The sequence below is a fragment of the Macrobrachium nipponense genome, chromosome 1, assembly GCF_015104395.2.
Source record: "Macrobrachium nipponense isolate FS-2020 chromosome 1, ASM1510439v2, whole genome shotgun sequence".
NCBI lineage: Eukaryota > Metazoa > Arthropoda > Malacostraca > Decapoda > Palaemonidae > Macrobrachium > Macrobrachium nipponense.
Genome location: NC_087200.1, coordinates 157,294,675 through 157,313,225, shown reverse-complemented (window position 1 = coordinate 157,313,225; position 18,551 = coordinate 157,294,675). Strand labels below are relative to the sequence as shown.

Below are 18,551 nucleotides of genomic sequence, written 5' to 3'. Positions count from 1 at the left end.
CAAGGTAACGACCGTATCCTCTGCCCATAGGTAGAGGTAGAAAAAGATGGTGAAGAGAAGCCAGTCACTCTCTCATTCACGCATTCATTCTCCCAGTCATACCAGGAATCGATGCTGTTCTGCCTGCTCGGGTGCTGGGTAAGCTTACACACGTGTGAGCAGCCACCACAGGTCCCAAGGAAAAAGTATCCAAGGACTTGTGGGCAATATCCCGAAGGTAGAAGGACGTGAAGGTGGTCTGGTTAGGCCCAGACACCTGCCTCAGGACCTGCGCCACGGAGAAGTTCCTACGGAACGCTAAGGAGGGTCCGATACCTCTGACTTCGTGGGCTCTCGGACGGAGCGTACGGATGTCGTCGCTACCATCAGCTTCGTACGCTCTCCTGATCACCTCACGTAGCCAGAAAGAAAGCGTGTTGTTGGAGACTTCTTTCTTGGTGACCCCAGTGCTAACGAAGAGGCGTCGACACTCAGGCCTGAGATGTCGAGTTCTCTTCAGATAGCGCCGTAGCGCCCTCACAGGACAAAGCAGCATCTCATCCGCATCGTTATCTGTAAAGTCCAGCAGGGAGGGATCGTGAAAGACTCGAACCTGTCGTCAGGGATCGACGGATTCTGAGAGTCTTAGCTACGAAGTTCGGGACGAAATCGAGCGTCACAGATCCCCAGCCTCTGGTATGTTTCACATCAAAAGAAAGGCCATGTAGTTCCCCTACTCTCTTCGCCGATGCCAGGGCCAGCAAGAAGAGGGTCTTGAGGTCAGATCCCTGTCTGACGACTCTGGAGTGGCTCGAACGGTGTTCGAGTCAGACTCCTAAGGACGAGAGTCACGTCCCCACGCAGGGGGCCGGGGGCCTGAGTTCCCTGGGTGGGCAAGACCTTTCGAAGCTCCTCATTAGCAAGGATATCTCGAACGAATTCGTGATGTCCAGTCCCCTCAGTTTTAGGACGAGAGCCAGAGCGGCTCTATATCCTTGACTGTGGGTACTGAGAGGAGCTTCTCTCGGCGAAGAAAACACGAGGAAATCCGCTACCTGCTGAAGAGTGGCTCGAGAGGAGACAAACCCTGTCTACGACACCAACCACAGAAGACGGCCCACTTCCCCTGGTATACACAGCTGCAGAGGACTGTCTGACGTGTCCAGCCATCTCTGTTGCTGCGCTACGAGAAAAGCCTCTCGTTCGCAAGAGATGGTGGATAACAGCCAGCCGTGAAGTTGAAGGGACTGGACTGCGCGGTGGTACCGTTCTACGTGTGGCTGGGCTAGAAGGTTGTGCCAGTTGGGTAGCTCTCTCGGTGCGTCTGCAAGAAGAGCCAGCAGGTCCGGATACCAAACGGCTTGCGGCCGTTTGGGAGCCACCAGGATCATTCTGAGATTGGGAGTGACCAGCGCTCGACTGATCACTTTCCGAATCACCCCCAGACAGAAGGGAGGAAAGGCGTAGCGAAGAGGTTGTCCCAGGGGTGTTGGAGAGCGTCCTCCTGCAGCTGCCCATGGGTCCGGCACGGCCGAGAAGAACACCTGTATCTTCCTGTTGTGCCGGGTGGTGGCGAACAGGTCTACGACCGGTCGCCCCCACAGGTTGAAGAGCCTTTCCGCCACATCTTGGTGTAGAGACCATTCGGTCCCTATCACCTGATCCCGACGGCTGAGCTTGTCTGCTACTACATTCCTCTTGCCTGGAATGTAGCGTGCTGACAGCTCTATCGAGTGAGCCGTGGCCCACTCGTGCACCTGCACCGTCAACTGATGGAGCGGAAGAGACACTAGCCCCCCCTGCTTGTTGACATATGCCACTACTGTGGTGTTGTCGCACATCAACACCACGAGTGTCCCACCAAGCGGTCCCGAAACTCTTGGAGAGCGTGAACGCCGCCTTGAGTTCCAGGACATTGATGTGAAGGTGATTCTCGTGATGGTCCCACACACCTGCAGTCAGCAACTCCTCCAGGTGTGCGCCCCATCCCTCGGGTCGATGCGTCTGAGAACAGAAGCATTCGGGGGTCGGGGGAGGAGAGTGCGTATGGGCGCACTCCTCTTAAGAGGTTCTTGTCGTCGAGCCACCAGGCTAGGTCCTGCCTCACCTTGTCCGTGATAGCCACGGGAAAGTAAGGAGGATCCTTGGCCTGAGACCCAACTCTCCCTTAGCCTCCACTGGAGAGACCGCAGGTGAAGACGCCCGTGAGGGACTAACTTCTCGAGTGACGACAGATGGCCGATCACGACTTGCCATTGCTGTGCTGCCTGTTCCTGCCGCGACAGGAACCGGCCGGCTGCCTCCCTGAATTTGCTGATACGCAAGTCTGCGGGAAAGGACTTGCCCTGCTACGTATCTATCAGCATACCCAGGTACTTCATCTTCTGCTTGGGTTCGAGATCGACTTCTCGTAGTTTATCACGATCCCCAGATCGCGACAAAAACTTGAGGAGTCGATCTCTGTCTGTAGCAACTGCGAGCGGGAGCTCGCCAGGACCAGCCAATCGTCGAGATACCTCAGAAGACGTATCCCGTTCGAATGGGCCCAAGCCGACACCAGAGTGAACACTCGCGTGAACACCTGTGGGGCGGTTGAGAGACCGAAACAAAGTGCCCTGAATTGGTACACCGTCCCGTCGAAAATGAAGCGGAGGTACTTTCTGGAGGACTGATGGATGGGTATTTGAAAATACGCGTCCTTCAGGTCCACGAAAGCATGAAATCGTTCCCCCTGATCGAGTCGAGCACTGAGCGTGCCGACTCCATCGTGAAAACGCGTCGTGCGAACGAAGCGGTTCAGGGGAGAGAGGTCTATCACCGGGCGCCAGCCCCCGATGCCTTCTCCACTAGGAAGAGGCGGCTGTAAAAGCCTGGTGACTGGTCCTCCACGATTTCTACAGCTCGTTTCGCAGCATGGTCTTGATCTCCTGTCGAAGAGCGTTGTCCTTTGCTGATCCCGGACATAGGTCTGTAGATGGACCGGTTTGGAGATGAGGGGGGGCCGAGACTCGAAGGGTAGTAGATATCCCTCCCGAAGGACGTCTACTATCCAGTTCTCGGCGCCGTTAGCGCTGCCAAGTCGCCCAAATGGCTGCCAGGCAACCCCCCCACTTCCGGGCAGCAGGTGAGGGGGAACGCCGTCCCTAGCGTTTCCCTCCTCGTTTCGACTTCTTTCCAGCACCTCCTCGGGGAAAGGAGGGTTGGGAGGAGGGCTGATTGCGGCCTCCTCTCGCAGAAGTCGAAACAACTGGAGTCTTCACACGGGGTTTGGACGGTGCAAACCGTCTTCGCCGCCGTGGAAAGCTGCTAGCCAAGCTCTTTGGTTTGGCCGCAGTTACTCGAGGTTGCACAGAAACCTTCGAGACTGCCTGGTGGACTAAGCGGTCACTCTCGTCAGTGCGCCGCCGTTTCCACCGCAGCGTCCACCATCTCTCCAGGAAAGAGAGCTGGGGAACTCCTAAGAGGTCCATTTCTTAGCCCGAGTGCCGCCTCACGCCCAGCCCCCTTGGTCACTCGGGTAAGGACTGCATCCCACCCCTACGCCGAAGAACCAAGTTGGCCCACAGGTTAGCAGTCTGATGGGCGAGGTAAGAGATTGCTCTTCCTCCAGACTGGCACAGTCTCTGAAGGAAGCGTCGTCTTCGAGAGCAGAACTCCCGGAGCGGCCGCCACCTTGGATATTGTGAGGGACCACAATCCAACCAGGAAACTGCCTGGAATGCTGCCATAGCGGTAGCTTCCAGGGCAAGGCAAGTGCCTCCTGCTGCGAGAACCATAGGTTCTCCGACAGGAGCTGCTGCAGGGACACACCTGGAGTCAGCCTCGCTAAACTCCGGGTTAACCTGTTTCGGCAGTATCGGGTCTTCTGATGGCACGTAGAAACGCCTCTGCCGCTGTAGAGGAGGAGGAAGCAGCTTAGAGGACCGTCCGGATTTTAGCGAGTCCTCCCGTCCTGAGACGAGATTCTCCACCTGATCCAGGACTGAGTCCGCAAGCTCCGATCGTGGCAACCCCATCATCATTTTGGGCTCCCTCTTGGGACCCCAAAATGACTCGAGCCGGGACGTGGGCTCTGATGGTGGTAGCGGCGATCCTTCCGCGAGGCCATTATGCAGACGCATCAGCTTAATGACTTCCGCGAAGTTCCTCTGTATCTCGGGCGTCACAGCGTCCTGTGGAGTAGGACCGTCCAGTCCCTCCAACAAGAGCATATCCCTCGATACTCCTCCTTCAGAAGGAGGAACAGCGACAGACCCCTGACGGTCGCCTCCAACTACTTGCGCGTACGTCCTGGTCGGTTCCTAAGACCGTGCCTGAGCCGTACGGCGTCATAGCTGGGTCACGAGCGGCGCACCTCTCGTGATCGCTCCTTGGTACCTCGCTCCTCCCGGTATAGCCCGAGGAGGTTGAAGGTACAGGAGAGGCAGACCTGACGCTCCCCCCGCGCTCGCTGGCAGGACCAGCGTGCGTAGAGGGCTGCTGCCGATCGTCAACCCGCGGCGGGTGACGGTCTAGCAGCAGGCCTAGCGTCGCCGCTCGCCTGGGGCGATTGGCTCGGCTGAGAACGTCGAGACCGCTCTCTAGCGTCAGGCGAGCTGCCGCTGGTCACCGTCTCCGCCCTGGTCCCATCGGGAGCGGCGGACGGGTGACCTGCTAGGCTCCTTTCGCGTCGAGACCGGCCAGCGTCCTCTCGGCGCGTCAAACCGCTGGTAACTAGCCGTGGCTGGTAAACCGGCGGCCGTGGGGACTCCTTCCTCGCCTCAACCCGTGGCCGGTCAGTGACCGTCACGTCAGCCCCCCCGAGCAGCCGGCTGGTCGCTGCGAGAGCGTCCAGTGGCCTGGCGAGAGTCGTGTGCACGACTCTCGCCAGTCTTCTGCTCCGTGCCGCTGTCTTGACGGCGAGCGAGCTCGGTCGTCGAAACTTTGGCTGGACGGTCCTCTTTAGAAGAGCGTCCACTCGGTGCTTCTCGCGAACGAGAAGCAGCCGAGACGGAACCTGGCTTAGCGGCAGAACCACTAGTACCAGGTGAGGACGCACCAGCCGAAGCTGATGCACCTCTGGTCCCCGTCGACTTCTTCTTTGCAGAAGAAGCGACGGGCCCCGCACCCGAAGGAACAGGAGGACCAGCAGAAGAGCTCCCCAGCTCGCCTGAGCGAGCCGGGCCCTTAGAAGATCCCGAAGGAGTCTTCTTAGGGGGGGAGGAGGCAACCTTCTTCTTCTTCGGCTGTTGGCCTTAGAAGTCGAAGGGGAAGGAGAGGCAGCAGACGACGAAGAAGACGATGAAGACGATGACGACACCTTCTTCCTCTTCCTTCCTTCTTCTTCGCCAGGCTCCGCAGGACAGACGTCAGGTCTTCCATCCAGGAGGGAGCCGGGGCAGTTGCCGAAGCAAACAGGGCCCGACTGCACCTGTCCGGAAGGACCTGAGACTGTTACAGCAACACCAGCAGCGGGAAAGGCAGGAACAGGTCCGGGAACAGCAGGAACAGCAGGAACATCTGAAATTGAATGTGTACCTGAAATGGAAAGAGTCGCTGGAGCGGCCACAGGTACGGCAGGCACGGCAGGTACTAAGGGAGAGCCAGGCGTCCTGTCGACAGTCACCGACATCCGTGGCACTGGCGGCAGGTCCAGGGGGGTACTCTTGGGGCAGCGGAAGTCCGGGGTCGGCAAAGGAAAAAATCCAGGTGGTGGTGGCATCGTCCTCTTTGGAACGGCGGCAATTGGCTTTTGTACTGCCACCGTGGGTGTCACCGACATTATGTGAGGCGTATATACAAGATGTGGTGGCATCTCATACGCAGGGGTAGTTAATGTGGTCGTCGTGGTGGTCACCGCACCATGAGTGACCACGGCCGACCCCGCCAACCGCTGTATCAACCCCTGGATGCTGGGCACTCCCTGCAGTCCCAGCGACTCCCACACCTGTCCCAAGTCGTCCTTCGCTGCTGGCACACCTGCGGAAGCAAGAGTCGGGTTAATAGGAGGGGCTTCCCCGCGCCTGGGGGGCGAAATTCCCCCCCCAGAGCGGACAGAAGACCCCGAATACAACTGTACGTCCGGGTAGCGGGCGCCCTCCTCCACACTCGACGGATCGAGAGAGGAAAAGGACTCCGCTACCCCCCCCGCAGGGGAAGGCGCAAACCGTGGGGGCTGGCCGGGAGGCAGGAAAGAGGACGAAGGTGTCCGTCACCAAAGGAGTCACTGGACTTTCCGATGACTTCTTGGCCGGCCTAAGTCTCTTCCTGCCCTCGTACAGCACCCACTGCGCCTCGGACCAATTCATACAAACCATACATGGTTCGTTACGAGAGCACTCTCGCCCTCGACAACGAGTACAAACCTCGTGGGGGTCCACCTCCACAAAGGACCTGAACCCCCCACATTACGTCCCTCCAGCCCGGGCACACTCTACGGGCGACTGGAGGGGCGCGGTGAAATTTCAATTTCCTCTGATTCACTCATTGTAATCAATTGAAATAGAGAAAAAAAGTACTTACTATCATCCTGATACACAGAAATAGAAACCAAATATCAAGAATTGAAGCAAACGACAAGCGGGCAGAGCGATGGCGAACACGTCCTTCCCACACACGGCCGAAAGCAAAAGTGATTTTGTTTTACCTCCCAGTCGCGCGGCGCGCGACGATTCGGACAAAGCAGTTAACTACCGTTCTCCCCTGTTCGAAGCTTACGACCGTTCAGCTGCCGCTAGCTACTTCCTATTGTTAAAGGACCGATGGTTTGTATTACGTATCGGAACAAAGAGTATTGCTACAATCAAAATAAATATATGAAAATGAAAAAGAATACTGTACTTGCGATTCCACTTCCATACAGAATAAGTTCCGTGCCGAGCGCATTCGCTCGGCAACTAGCATACAGGTCAAAAAAAATATAAATGAAAAGAGCACTTACTTACGATTTTCATCTACAACATTCCAACCAAAATATACGCTCGGAGCGAGCGCTCTCTGCCCTCGGCACCGAGCATACACAATACGAGGATCATTTCTGGGAAAATGAATTCCCGCACTTACGCCCTTCAGTCCCGGCACTCGGGTAATCGGAGGGCGTGGTGAAACCAAGATCCTTTAATTCACAATTGAATTCAATGGGAATAAATATGAAATGATTGTACTTACAATTCAGTTCATAGATAAATAGAAAAAGAAAAAAACACCAATCATGCGAAAGCAACGACGATGAAGAGGGCAGAGAGCGATTGATACACGTCCACACGCCAGCAGGCCGAAAGCAAAAGTGATTGTTACCTACCAGTCGCGCCGCGCGCGCCTGTCGGACAAGCAGTTAATACCGAACCCTTGTTCGAAAGCTAACGACCTATCCAGCTGCCACTAGTACCTTCCTATTGTAAAAGGACCGAAGGTTTGTATGCCGTGTCGGAACAAAGGAAGTTTATTGACACAAGCGACTCCGTAAACATCAAGATGGCGTCAATCTTCTAAATATTTCGAGTTGTAGGGCTAAGTAAAAATGTTGAAAGCGTTTTCGTGAGATTTGGACTGCCGTGTACACCCTTTTTACTACCCTCTGTTTAAATCTTAAAATTTGGCCTAATTTCTAACTTTGGAGAAAATACTTTACTTCGAAAGGAGAGTAGAGGTCTTTAGCTCCGTTTCTCACCAACAACAAGTCGCAAAACTAATGCCCATCTCCGGTGTCAGGACGCGTTATAGGGTAAAAAAACCACATGGTTACAGGGGTGGACCATGTACGATCAATGTGTACAACCCAAAAAAAGTACATTAGGGGGAAACATCAGTTCAGGCCAACCCTCATCACGGTGGACGGGTCTTATTCACTCGATATTTAATTGGTGAAACATGAATACAATTGCAACTCTAAGCATACCATTTAAAAGACTGAAGTTTCGTCAACATATTGTGATATATGAAAGCCCCATACGAACTAAAATAAGCATGTGAGCTCTTCGTAAAATATGTTTTCAAGGCAGTTTGAAATCCAATATGGCGGCTACGTTTTTCATGGACGGTTCTTTCATCAGTGACGGACACCATCTTTCCCCAGCCTTCCCAGCACTCATTTGAACAATGTTAGCGTATGTATGTAACGTTATTGATCTTACTCAAGATTGCAGTTGTAATCAGCACAATAAAACAACATTTTGTTGCCTATATTAGTGAAAGTATGAAACTGTTATTCCCGGGGTTATGGTTGGAACTGAATTCATTCTTACCTTGTAATCGGCGGCGGTTTTTATCCTTACTGCCATCACAACTGAAACTCCCACAGTGCTTATTTGATTGTTATTATACACATTTTGGTCTCAGTTCACTCCACATTGCACTTTAAACCCGTTGCTGTCCTGGTTTCTAAGCGCGCGCGCCATAAACACAATTACAAACAGCAGACGACGACAGACGACGACAGACGCGACGAAAACTGCAAAGTTTTACTCCCTAAAACTGTTTACTTTACTCGTTATTTAGTTTAAATTTACATGTTATTAAAAATTTTGATTAATTCATGTATATTATCCCTTTTTAGCAACCAATTACCCCGAAAAATTACAGATATTTCTAACGTAGATAAAATCAAATGTTTCTAACGTTTTCGTACATCTGGCTGCCGAAAACCATAGAGGAACGAATACGGAAAAGTGCATAGAGGAACGACTACGTTTTTTTTTTTTTTTTTGACTTTTTTTTTTTTTCTTTTTTGTTTTTGCTAGCACTTTTCATTGATTCAGTCTTTATTAGTATTTTTTGAATTTGCTTAAATAATCGTATGCCAGAAATAAATGTAACCTTTAATGTTTGCATGCTTTAATGTTTGCATGCTAAGAATGGCAAAATCATCGTTGCCACATTAGTGGAGGGCTTCACACATACGCCGTTCCATTATTATAAACTGTTTCCATGAATTCTAGTTGTCATAGTAATGCAATAATGATAAAATTGCTTTAATATTTATGTATATATACTTCCAATACATAGCCTAATTTCACCAATTTCAACGTTTTTGTTTATAGTCTTATACCAGTTTGGAGGGATCGTTTGGGGGGTCAATGTTCGTTACTAAAGAATCTGTAACCTCCTTAAGTCGTTCAGTTGACATAGTAAACCTGAGCCATATTTTCACTCGCTGAAATGACCATATCCGGGTGAGGGGCAAGTGGGCCATCCCTTGCCCTACGTGATGTACCCATGTTCGTTATTACTAACTAATATAATATTTATACCTGCAATATAAACAAACTGTTGTGCATGAAATTTTTTTAATATTTTTAAACTAAAATTAGAGCATACATAAACCACACAAATTGTCATAAAAATGAAACATAAATCAAGTGGCTATTATTGTTTAAACATGTCTTCGTGATGAAAATTAGCGCACGCACGGATTCCTTCCCAACCTCTCTCCAAAAACTATTTACCCAACACAAAACCAGCATTCACAAGGGTCCCCCAACCATGTAGGGTATATATAGGAGGTTAATAATTAACAATAAACAACACAACCTCATTCATCAGCAACACTATAGCTATGAGGAGACATGTCTGCCAAATTTTCAAAAAACAACTTTACACTTGTGTGACAGACCTTTGAATGGTTTTCGAGACAAACCCTGAGGCTATAATTATTGGATTATAGGGATTTTCATTTCCAGGTATTTTTAACTGTAACCCTTCCTATTCCGTCCTCTCTCTCTCTCTCTCTCTCTCTCTCTCTCTCTCTCTCTCTCTCTCTCTCTCTCTCTCTCTCATCATTTTTTAAATTTTACATACCTATGTCCTGCTTAACTATTTTGCGAGCACTAGTAGATGCACCTACATTCATCATTACGACTGAATTAAAAACTTGAAAGTATTTAATTAATGCTATACAAGTATGAAATATATTTTCTTGTTCATTTTTCGAATTACGATAAAAGAAACAGCGAGGAGAGAGAGAGAGAGAGGAGAGAGAGAGAGAGAGAGAGAGAGAGAGTTGAGTGGATCAGTGTATAAATATATGGTCAATGGGCAGGTAACAACCGAGTGAACGTTAGATATATCCACCAATGTAAAACTACTATTATTAGATAGATAGATGGAAAAATCATAGAAAATAAGTTTAAACTGCAACAACTTTCAGAGAGAGAGAAGGGAAGGTTGAAGGAAGGAAGAAGGACAGGGGGGTGGCGGTGGAGGTGGGGGGAGAGGGTAGGTGGAGCTGTTTACTGGTGTGTTCCTATCCATTTCTGGATAATGGAGTTTTGGTCTATTAGTACAAGGACAAGTGTAGTTATTCTTTACGATTAGTGATTCACGATACCCTTATAAATACGGCCACTGGGGGGTAATGCACTAAAGAAAAATCTCGTTTCTGTTACGAGTGTTCGTTACAGAAATAGGTATTGCCCAAAAACGTGCTTGCACTGTCTCTGAAAACCCATAGTAGACATGCTGCTTAGTTGTCAATCAAGTTTTTATAACCAAGTATTTTTTACAAGCTAGCTATTGAATAAATTTGTATTTTTCTCAGTCAAAACATATGCCCCTCAATGCTAACTTTCCTCTTTTAACGCCTGGGTCATTGCAAATTCGGCCCCATAATTTCTTATGGTGCGAAACAGACAGAGGCCCATGGACCGAAAACGATTGCGTCACACTACGGCGATAATCCAGCAGTAAAACATCTTCATATATCCAAAAAGTAAATAATAAAGATATATATGCGCATTACGATTATAACAATTACATGTATAGCTGATAAACAATCTGCACGAATAACTGGTAAACTGTTCTGCAATAAGACAGTTGAGTATAGCAATTATTTACAATAGGTACGAAAATTCAAGATGTCGTGACGTCATAATACAGAACTTGAAAGAACGTTCTAATTCAGAAAAATAATTACTTAAAATTGAGTCAGAGGCGAGTTACTTTTTCAATAACGAATATTTTCAAATTAATCATCATAAATATGTGAAATATTGATGTTTTACTACTTATTTAAAAATTAGCCAAGAGAACGCTTCTCGTCATCTTCTACCCCAACAGCCCTGTTTACGCCTGGCTTGTTGTTGATGAGAAATCGTGTTTCGATTGTTGTGATAAAAAGTGCTCCAGCGTCTGGGGTGGGTACAAGTCGGTGTGCGGGATTTATCACAGGAAATGGTTAGTTTATTGACACAAGCTACTCCGTAAACATCGAGATGGCGTCAATCTTCGAAACATTTTTAGTTGTAAGTAAAAATTTCTAAAGCGTTTTGGTGAGATTTCCACTGCCGTGGGCGCCATTTCCATTTTCAGTACCCTCTGTTAAATCTGTTTAAATCTTAAAATTTGGCCTTAATTTCTAACTTTGGGGAAAATACTTACTTCGAAAGGAGAGTAGAGGTCTTTAGCTCCGTTTCTCACCAACAACAAGTCGCGACTGATGCCCATCTCGGGTGTCAGGACGCGTTATAATGTACTTTTTCAGAGGGTGGCTTGCACTGATGGTAGCTGGCCTGCGTGGCCTGCTGCTTTGATGTTTACCTTAATGCGTCCTGACATCGGAGTATGGGCATCAGACGCGACTGTTGTTGGTGAGAAACAGACGCTAAGACCTCTACTCCGGTGTCAGGACGCGTTATAGCTAATGTACTTTTCTTGGGGTTGTACACATTGATCGTACATGGTTCACCCCTGTACCATGCGGTTTTTTACCCTATTGTACTTTTATTGGGATTGTCCAAACTGATCGTACATGGTCCACTCTGGACCCTACGGTTTTTTACCCTACCTACCGTGTCCTAAAAGGCCTTACCTTCCTAACCTACCTTTAGGCAGTGTGCCCAGATTACTAGTAGGTATACCCAAGTCTCCCTACTCTCCATAGGCTAGCTACTACCCTACCCACGTTGCCTACGAAACCTGGTCAGACATGCTATAAACAGGCTGCTACAAGGACCCAAGCCGGTGACCCCATCACTGGACTAGGCCTACACAACCTCAAGGGTTCTTCCTCGATAGGTACTGGTACCTTAGGCCTACCTAACTTAATTCACAGCACACCATACCTTTTCTTTGACATCACGACGACGTCCTCTGATGAAGAATGACATTTTAACGATTTATTTATCACAGTGCAAAATCCAACGTCATATTACGCATACAAACTTCAAAAGGCACCAAGTTTCCGCAATCAAACTTCAAGTCAACGTGCCTCACTTCTGGGGAAGGAAGGGGGTCCCTCGTGCCTGAGGTGTTGCCCCTTACAACGGCACCTCTCTCTCTCTCTCTCTCTCTCTCTCTCTCTCTCTCTCTCTCTCTCTCTCTCTCTCTCTCTCTCTCTCTCTCTCTCTCTCTCTCTCTCTCTCTTATCACACACACACACACATACATACATACATACATATATATATATATATATATATATATATATATATATATATATATATATATTATATATATTTATTTTAAATCACGAAGAAATAAAAAACGTGATTATACGAACAAAGTACAGCCACGAAGGAACATGTAAACACTAGATATGCTAAATCCATGTCTTGGTAATAAGACGAATTAAAGTACTAGGCATCTCCAGTGTTTCAATTGTCCTTCGTGCTGTAACTTTGTTTATATATATATATATATATCTATATATATATATATATATATATATATATATATATATATATAAATATGTGTGTGTGTGTGTGTGGTGTGTGTGTTGACTCCAGTCGTTGGCTGTCTTATGAACAGCTAATCTGTCAAATACTTTTAAATTTAACACCCAATCTTGATAGCCTGATGAGTCATAAGACTCATAACATATTTTAAACATGTTTCTACGTTCCGAAGGGAACAAGTATGATTCAGATAATGCAGGGGTAAAAGGTACTACCTATCCAGGGAGCAACACTTCCTTATTAATCTTACCTCTGGATTCAATACATTTTGCAGCCCTTTAAGTTATATCTTAGGTAGATTAAGATAAAAATAGCAAAAATCATCATCAAGGTGTATTTTAACAATGACAGAATTGTAAGATGATGTCCTGTAACTTTTCCAACATTATATCAAATTACCGTCGAGCAGCACACCTTTGTCACGGACTTTTTCAGTGATGAAGACTGAATTAATGATTATATTCTGCCAAATATCACCGAAGCCCTTAAGTTATTTTTCTTCCCCACAAACATAGTCAGTTTTACTTTCATTCAGTGTTAGTTGCTTATGCCATCCATTCCTAAATCCTTGTAAGATCATCATTTATATAGTTTCTCAGTTGTAACCTCAATATCGTTTAAGCGCAGTAATAAAATTCGGTTTCTTCTCCTTAATTGTCTCAGTAGTACCTACATTTGACCATCCAGGTATATTTATACTAAACAATAATAGACCAAAAACTCATCCTTGGGTTACTTCTCTGTTTCTAAGATGAATGCAATTGCCCAATTTGTAGACTGATAGGCTTTGAAATACCCAAAGACTTCATCAACATTTCTAATGGACTGTAAATAATTTAGAAGTAGTTCATACACCACAGTACCAGCACAGCAAAAAGGCCAAGTAACACAAAAATCCACATTTTTCCTAGTCTATCATTCCAAATTTCCAGTAAATCATTCACAATAGTCCAGAAGATACTGCAGTCTCTGTGAGAGATCATAAGGGCGAAACCAGCGAAGCATAAAGGAAACCATCAATGGGTTAACATCATTTAAATGTGAATTCATATTTTAAAAATAAGTCTTATACGGGATGAAATTTAAAGATGTAAAGTTTTTTCTAAAGAAAGAATTTTTCTTTTATCTTCAATACTTTTGGAGATGTTAGCATTTGAATAGCGTTAGGGACTAATGCAACAATTAAAACATAATTTAAATGTTAATTTATGATATTATAAAAAATAAATCTTATATGGGATGAAATTTAAAGATGTACGGTTTTATCTGTCGAAAGAATTTTCTTTTGTCTTCAATACTTTGGAGATATTAGCATTTGAGTAGCGTTAAGGGCGGGACGTGCGGGGCCGCCAGAAATTAGACCGTTTCCAGTAAGACTTCGCTTCGCTTGTAATCAATTTCACCTTACAAAACTGCTCAATACTAGCCACTTTCTGACATTGAGAAACTTGCACTTATCCTGGAAATTATATCTTTCGCCGTTATATTAGAAAGGCACGAATATTTTATCATTCTGATAAATTCAGATTGGTAGTATATTGGATAAATTGCAGTCTTTGTTTGCTTTTTAATCAAACTAAAAAAAAAAATCTTAACTATTTACCGTATTAATTCTCGAAAGTTGCTGGGTTCGCTCGGCGCTAATCTAATTCATTTTGTTTCCTTAACATTTGAAATTAAGCCATCTAGATGCTTATCAGGATATTCGTGCTCTATGCCGTTTCGCTGATTTTGTTCTTTTTTCTTTATCAGAATAATCCATTTTCCTCTTCTTTATTAAGTAATTGTAGCAATGCTTGATCAGTCCATATTCTTCCTATGCAATAACATCCGCCATTTGTGCTGTCATTAGCCATTTTTTTCCTAAAACTGTAGATTTTTTGTTTACCATAGAGCACATATTGTCATATTTACTTTTCTTTACCCGACCATAAACAATGAGACAGTCCGTTATCAATCAACAAAGTTCCAAGATCACAATGGAGTAGGCTGAAACAGTCTTGTTGTAGAAATAGGCAAATTAACCACATCTACGGTAAACTGTAATGCTGTACACAATAATTGAACATATACATATATTGAAATAAGATGTAGTATTAAGTGTATGTCCTAAGTGCAAATAAGTGTCATTTGTGAAAAAAGGAAAGGTGTATGGTCTGGATAAGTCAGAGACGACAGTGTCCACTTAACTGCATTAGTACCTTTTTTTTATGCCATTATTTGTGGTAAGAAGTAAAAAAATATGGAGAGAGAGAGAGAGAGAGAGAGAGAGAGAGAGAGAGAGAGAGAGAGAGAGAGAGAGAGACAGACAGACAGAGAGAGAGAGAGAGAGAGAGAGAATTGTCTGGGTGACAGTCCCTCCAGCATAACCCTCTGAATTTGCACGAAGCCGGTACTTGCAGCCAAAGCTCGTCATCTTCTTTACCCAGAAAAAACGACCTGAAAAGAGTTTCTATAACCTCTCCTCCAATTAAAAGATTTGTAAATAAAATACGGTGTAGTAGAACTTATTTAGTATTTTTTTTAAAATGTTCTTTGTTTACCAATTAATGTTTTTTCTTATAAAAAGGAATAAGTGTCAAATAATAACAATAAAAATGTATTGTTAAATAAGTTTTCTGCAGCTGATCTTATGTTTCTGAAAAATAAATGCATTATAACTGTTTATCCACTTTTACCTGTATGAAACTCTTGAGCACTTGGTAAATAGCCTCGCACGTTTCTGGGATATTGAGAAAGAGGGTTTTGGGGTTTAATTTGGCTGTAGAGTATTCCATGTCTTTTAAGCTTCTTCCGGTTGCAAGGAATCTTAGGGTAGCGGTAATTTTTTATGTGGGAGATATTGATTTTCTCATAACTGTGTCTTGTTTCCTTATTAATGGAGAAAAAACTAACTTTAAACAATTCCATATAAGTGTCTTCTCCCATTCTCAAATAATTTCGCCAGTCATTCGGCTCATCTCAATGTATCTAACAGAGTTATATGAGAAAACACTTGTTTCTTCATTAACCAATCACGGCTCCATTCCTTTTTGATGTTCGTTTTTTCCTGATCTTTCTCCCACTAAACACATCCAAAATGCAGACCACCATAATGTTTCTTCCATGACGGTCAAGTAAAGACTAAAAATATTGGATTAAAAATCGTTGTCATGTAAACGCTCTTTCAAATCATCCAATAGATCGTTACTATCTCAGTGTTCAACAAATCGCTACAACTTATCGTAAATCCCGGGCGGGAGTGCAATATATATATATATATATATATATATATATATATATATATTAGTAAATATTAATAATATTAATATTAATAATAATATATTAATATCTATATAATTAAATATATAGATATATATATATATATAATATATATAATATACCTAATATATATATATCTATATTACATATACAAATATATATGTGTGTGCGCGTGTTTGTGTATTATGAAATAGATTGTGTAACGTGTATTACTGGTCTGATTGCATGTAAGTGCCGCCGTGAAGAAAGAATGATTTTAGTTCACTTTAAAAGCTATTCAGATAATGTGACATACCATCATTTTAGAGTAAACGTTGACGGTGCGGTATCTTAAGATGCAGGGGAAAGTATCGTTTGTGTAAAAGTACCTCTCTCTCAAGCATGCACTATGAAGGCACATCATCATAAACATTAATGGTAGCTTATCTACCCTGAGAGCGTTTTCTTTGTTTATGAATATATATATATAATATATATATAGATATATATATATATATATATATATATATATATATATATAAGTCATATCACATTTCCGTGATTCATATACATATATAGCTACAATGTCCTTTAATATCTAATTCGCTCTACCTCGGAATTAATATATTTTCATATATGCTTAACGAAGGGGAATTTTTTCTCGATAATAGACTTGCCTGGACCAGGGCGCGAACCTATGATCCTTACAAATCCCAGGAAACGTCAGTGAAGTTTATCCTACTACACCACGCGAGAGGTGGTGTAGTAGGATAAAGCTTCACTGACGTTCCTGGATTTGTAAGGATCATAGGTTCGCCGCCCTGGTCCAGGCAAGTCTATTATCGAGAAAAAATTCCCCTTCGGTTTAAGCATATATGAAAATATATTAATTCCGAGGTAGAGTGAATTAGATATTAAAGGACATTGTAGCTCGATATATATATATATATATATATATATTTACTTACCCAAACACCTTATCCAATCCCTGATTAACGTCCAACAAAAGACATCTCCAAAGGACCGCTGGGGTATACGAAATCCCATGCCAGGACTGTGACAATCTTACATCGGATTTACAGGTAAATCCCTTCCCCAGAGATTAATACACACGCGGTCAGTTAGGTATGGAAAACAACAGAACTCGGCTATTTTCAACCATATAAATGAACATAACCATAGAATAAACTGGAATTTGTCACGTGTAATTTATAGCAGCAACTGCCGGTACAAGAGTCAAATGATGGAATCGGCCTTAATAAAAGAGAGGCAGGTAATGAACATCTCAAAAGGAGGATGGATTTCGGACACGATCGACAACGTCTTCATTCAACCAACCCTTAAGAAGATTAGAGGAAGATTATCAGCGGGGGTGACTTAAAATGGCTTGTTTGTGGATGGACCTCTTGGTATAAAATACCACCTTTTTCTGTGAACTTTTCTCATTCATCTACCTGAAGAGGGAGGACAGCAGTCTCTGAAATATAGTACTTTTTCTCTATTTTGGTGTTTTTTATGGGCTCCTTTTATTAGATGGAACTCTGTTGTTACAGAACATTTATACCAGTCATTATATATATATATATATATATATATATATATATATATATATATATATATATATATAATGTGTGTGCGTGTACTATGCATCACCTTTATTACGTGCCTTGTTCCTCTTTGGTTGAGTTTTTGTGTTCATACACCTTCAGGTTTCAGTAGTCACACTCCTAAAAGTCTGTATTTAAATACATACTGCATTTGCCTATTTTTCCCCACATAATTCCCAACCAAATACACGTTTGTTTGTTTGGTGTTTTTACGTTGCATGGAACCAGTGGTTATTCAGCAACGGGACCAACGGGATTTACGGGGCTTCCGAACCACGTCGAGAGGGAATTTCCATCACCAGCAATACACATCTCTGACCCCTTAATAGAATGCCCGAGAATCGAACTCGTGGCCACCGAAGTGGCAGGCCAAGACCATACCGATCACGCCAATGAGGCGCTGAATGACTGTGTTTAGACTAATCTGTTAAGCGTACCTTTCAACATTACTACCTCCACGGTCTAGGTACATTAGAGGTCTGCCGAGTTGTTTACCAAAAGAAGAGCGCCTTGCGCATGAAGTCACGTGAAAATACGAGTGTTACCATATTTCCCATGTCAGTTGACAGTTTCTTTTTATGTTCCTTATTTTTTATCACAAGTAAGGGCAGTTAAACATCAAATTCCTTAAAAACAACACCAAAAATATATTCAGTAGAACCATATATTTCATGAAACAGGTCAAGAAAAAAATATTTATTGTACGTTTTACTCTTTTTGCTATCCATCTCAAATTTCTTCTTAAGGTATCTCACCCTAAAACAAGACTAAATTTTGCAAAATATTAAATATCTTCACTGGGAACATCAACACCTGTTGATTTCATTTCACAAGCAAGCATTTTTATACAATGTCTCCCCTCCCTAAGACTTTTGCCATGATTGGATTTGAATACAAATACATCTTTCATAAAGCTTAATTGTAAAAAAGATTCTTCAGACGCCATATAGAGTTGACCTTGTTAATTTTATTGAACCAGAAACTTTGGTCACTTTTGAGTCTCAGTCGTCTTTTGCCCTAAATGAGGACACCGCACTGAAAGTTTGTGTTAATGTATATATCGCAAATATTCTTCTTC

At 44.3% G+C, this 18,551-nt stretch overlaps 1 protein-coding gene across 1 annotated transcript in view; it reads right to left on the bottom strand.

Moving 5' to 3' along the window:
• Positions 1 to 12,203, bottom strand: part of LOC135219784 (U3 small nucleolar RNA-interacting protein 2-like) — a 183,140-nt gene extending 170,937 nt beyond the window's left edge. The window contains exon 1 of the mRNA XM_064256858.1: positions 12,015 to 12,203. Within this exon, the coding sequence (XP_064112928.1) occupies positions 12,015 to 12,059 (45 nt within the window). The 5' untranslated portion in view covers positions 12,060 to 12,203. The remainder of the gene's footprint in view (positions 1 to 12,014) is intronic.
• Between the last annotated feature and the right edge of the window lie 6,348 nt (positions 12,204 to 18,551).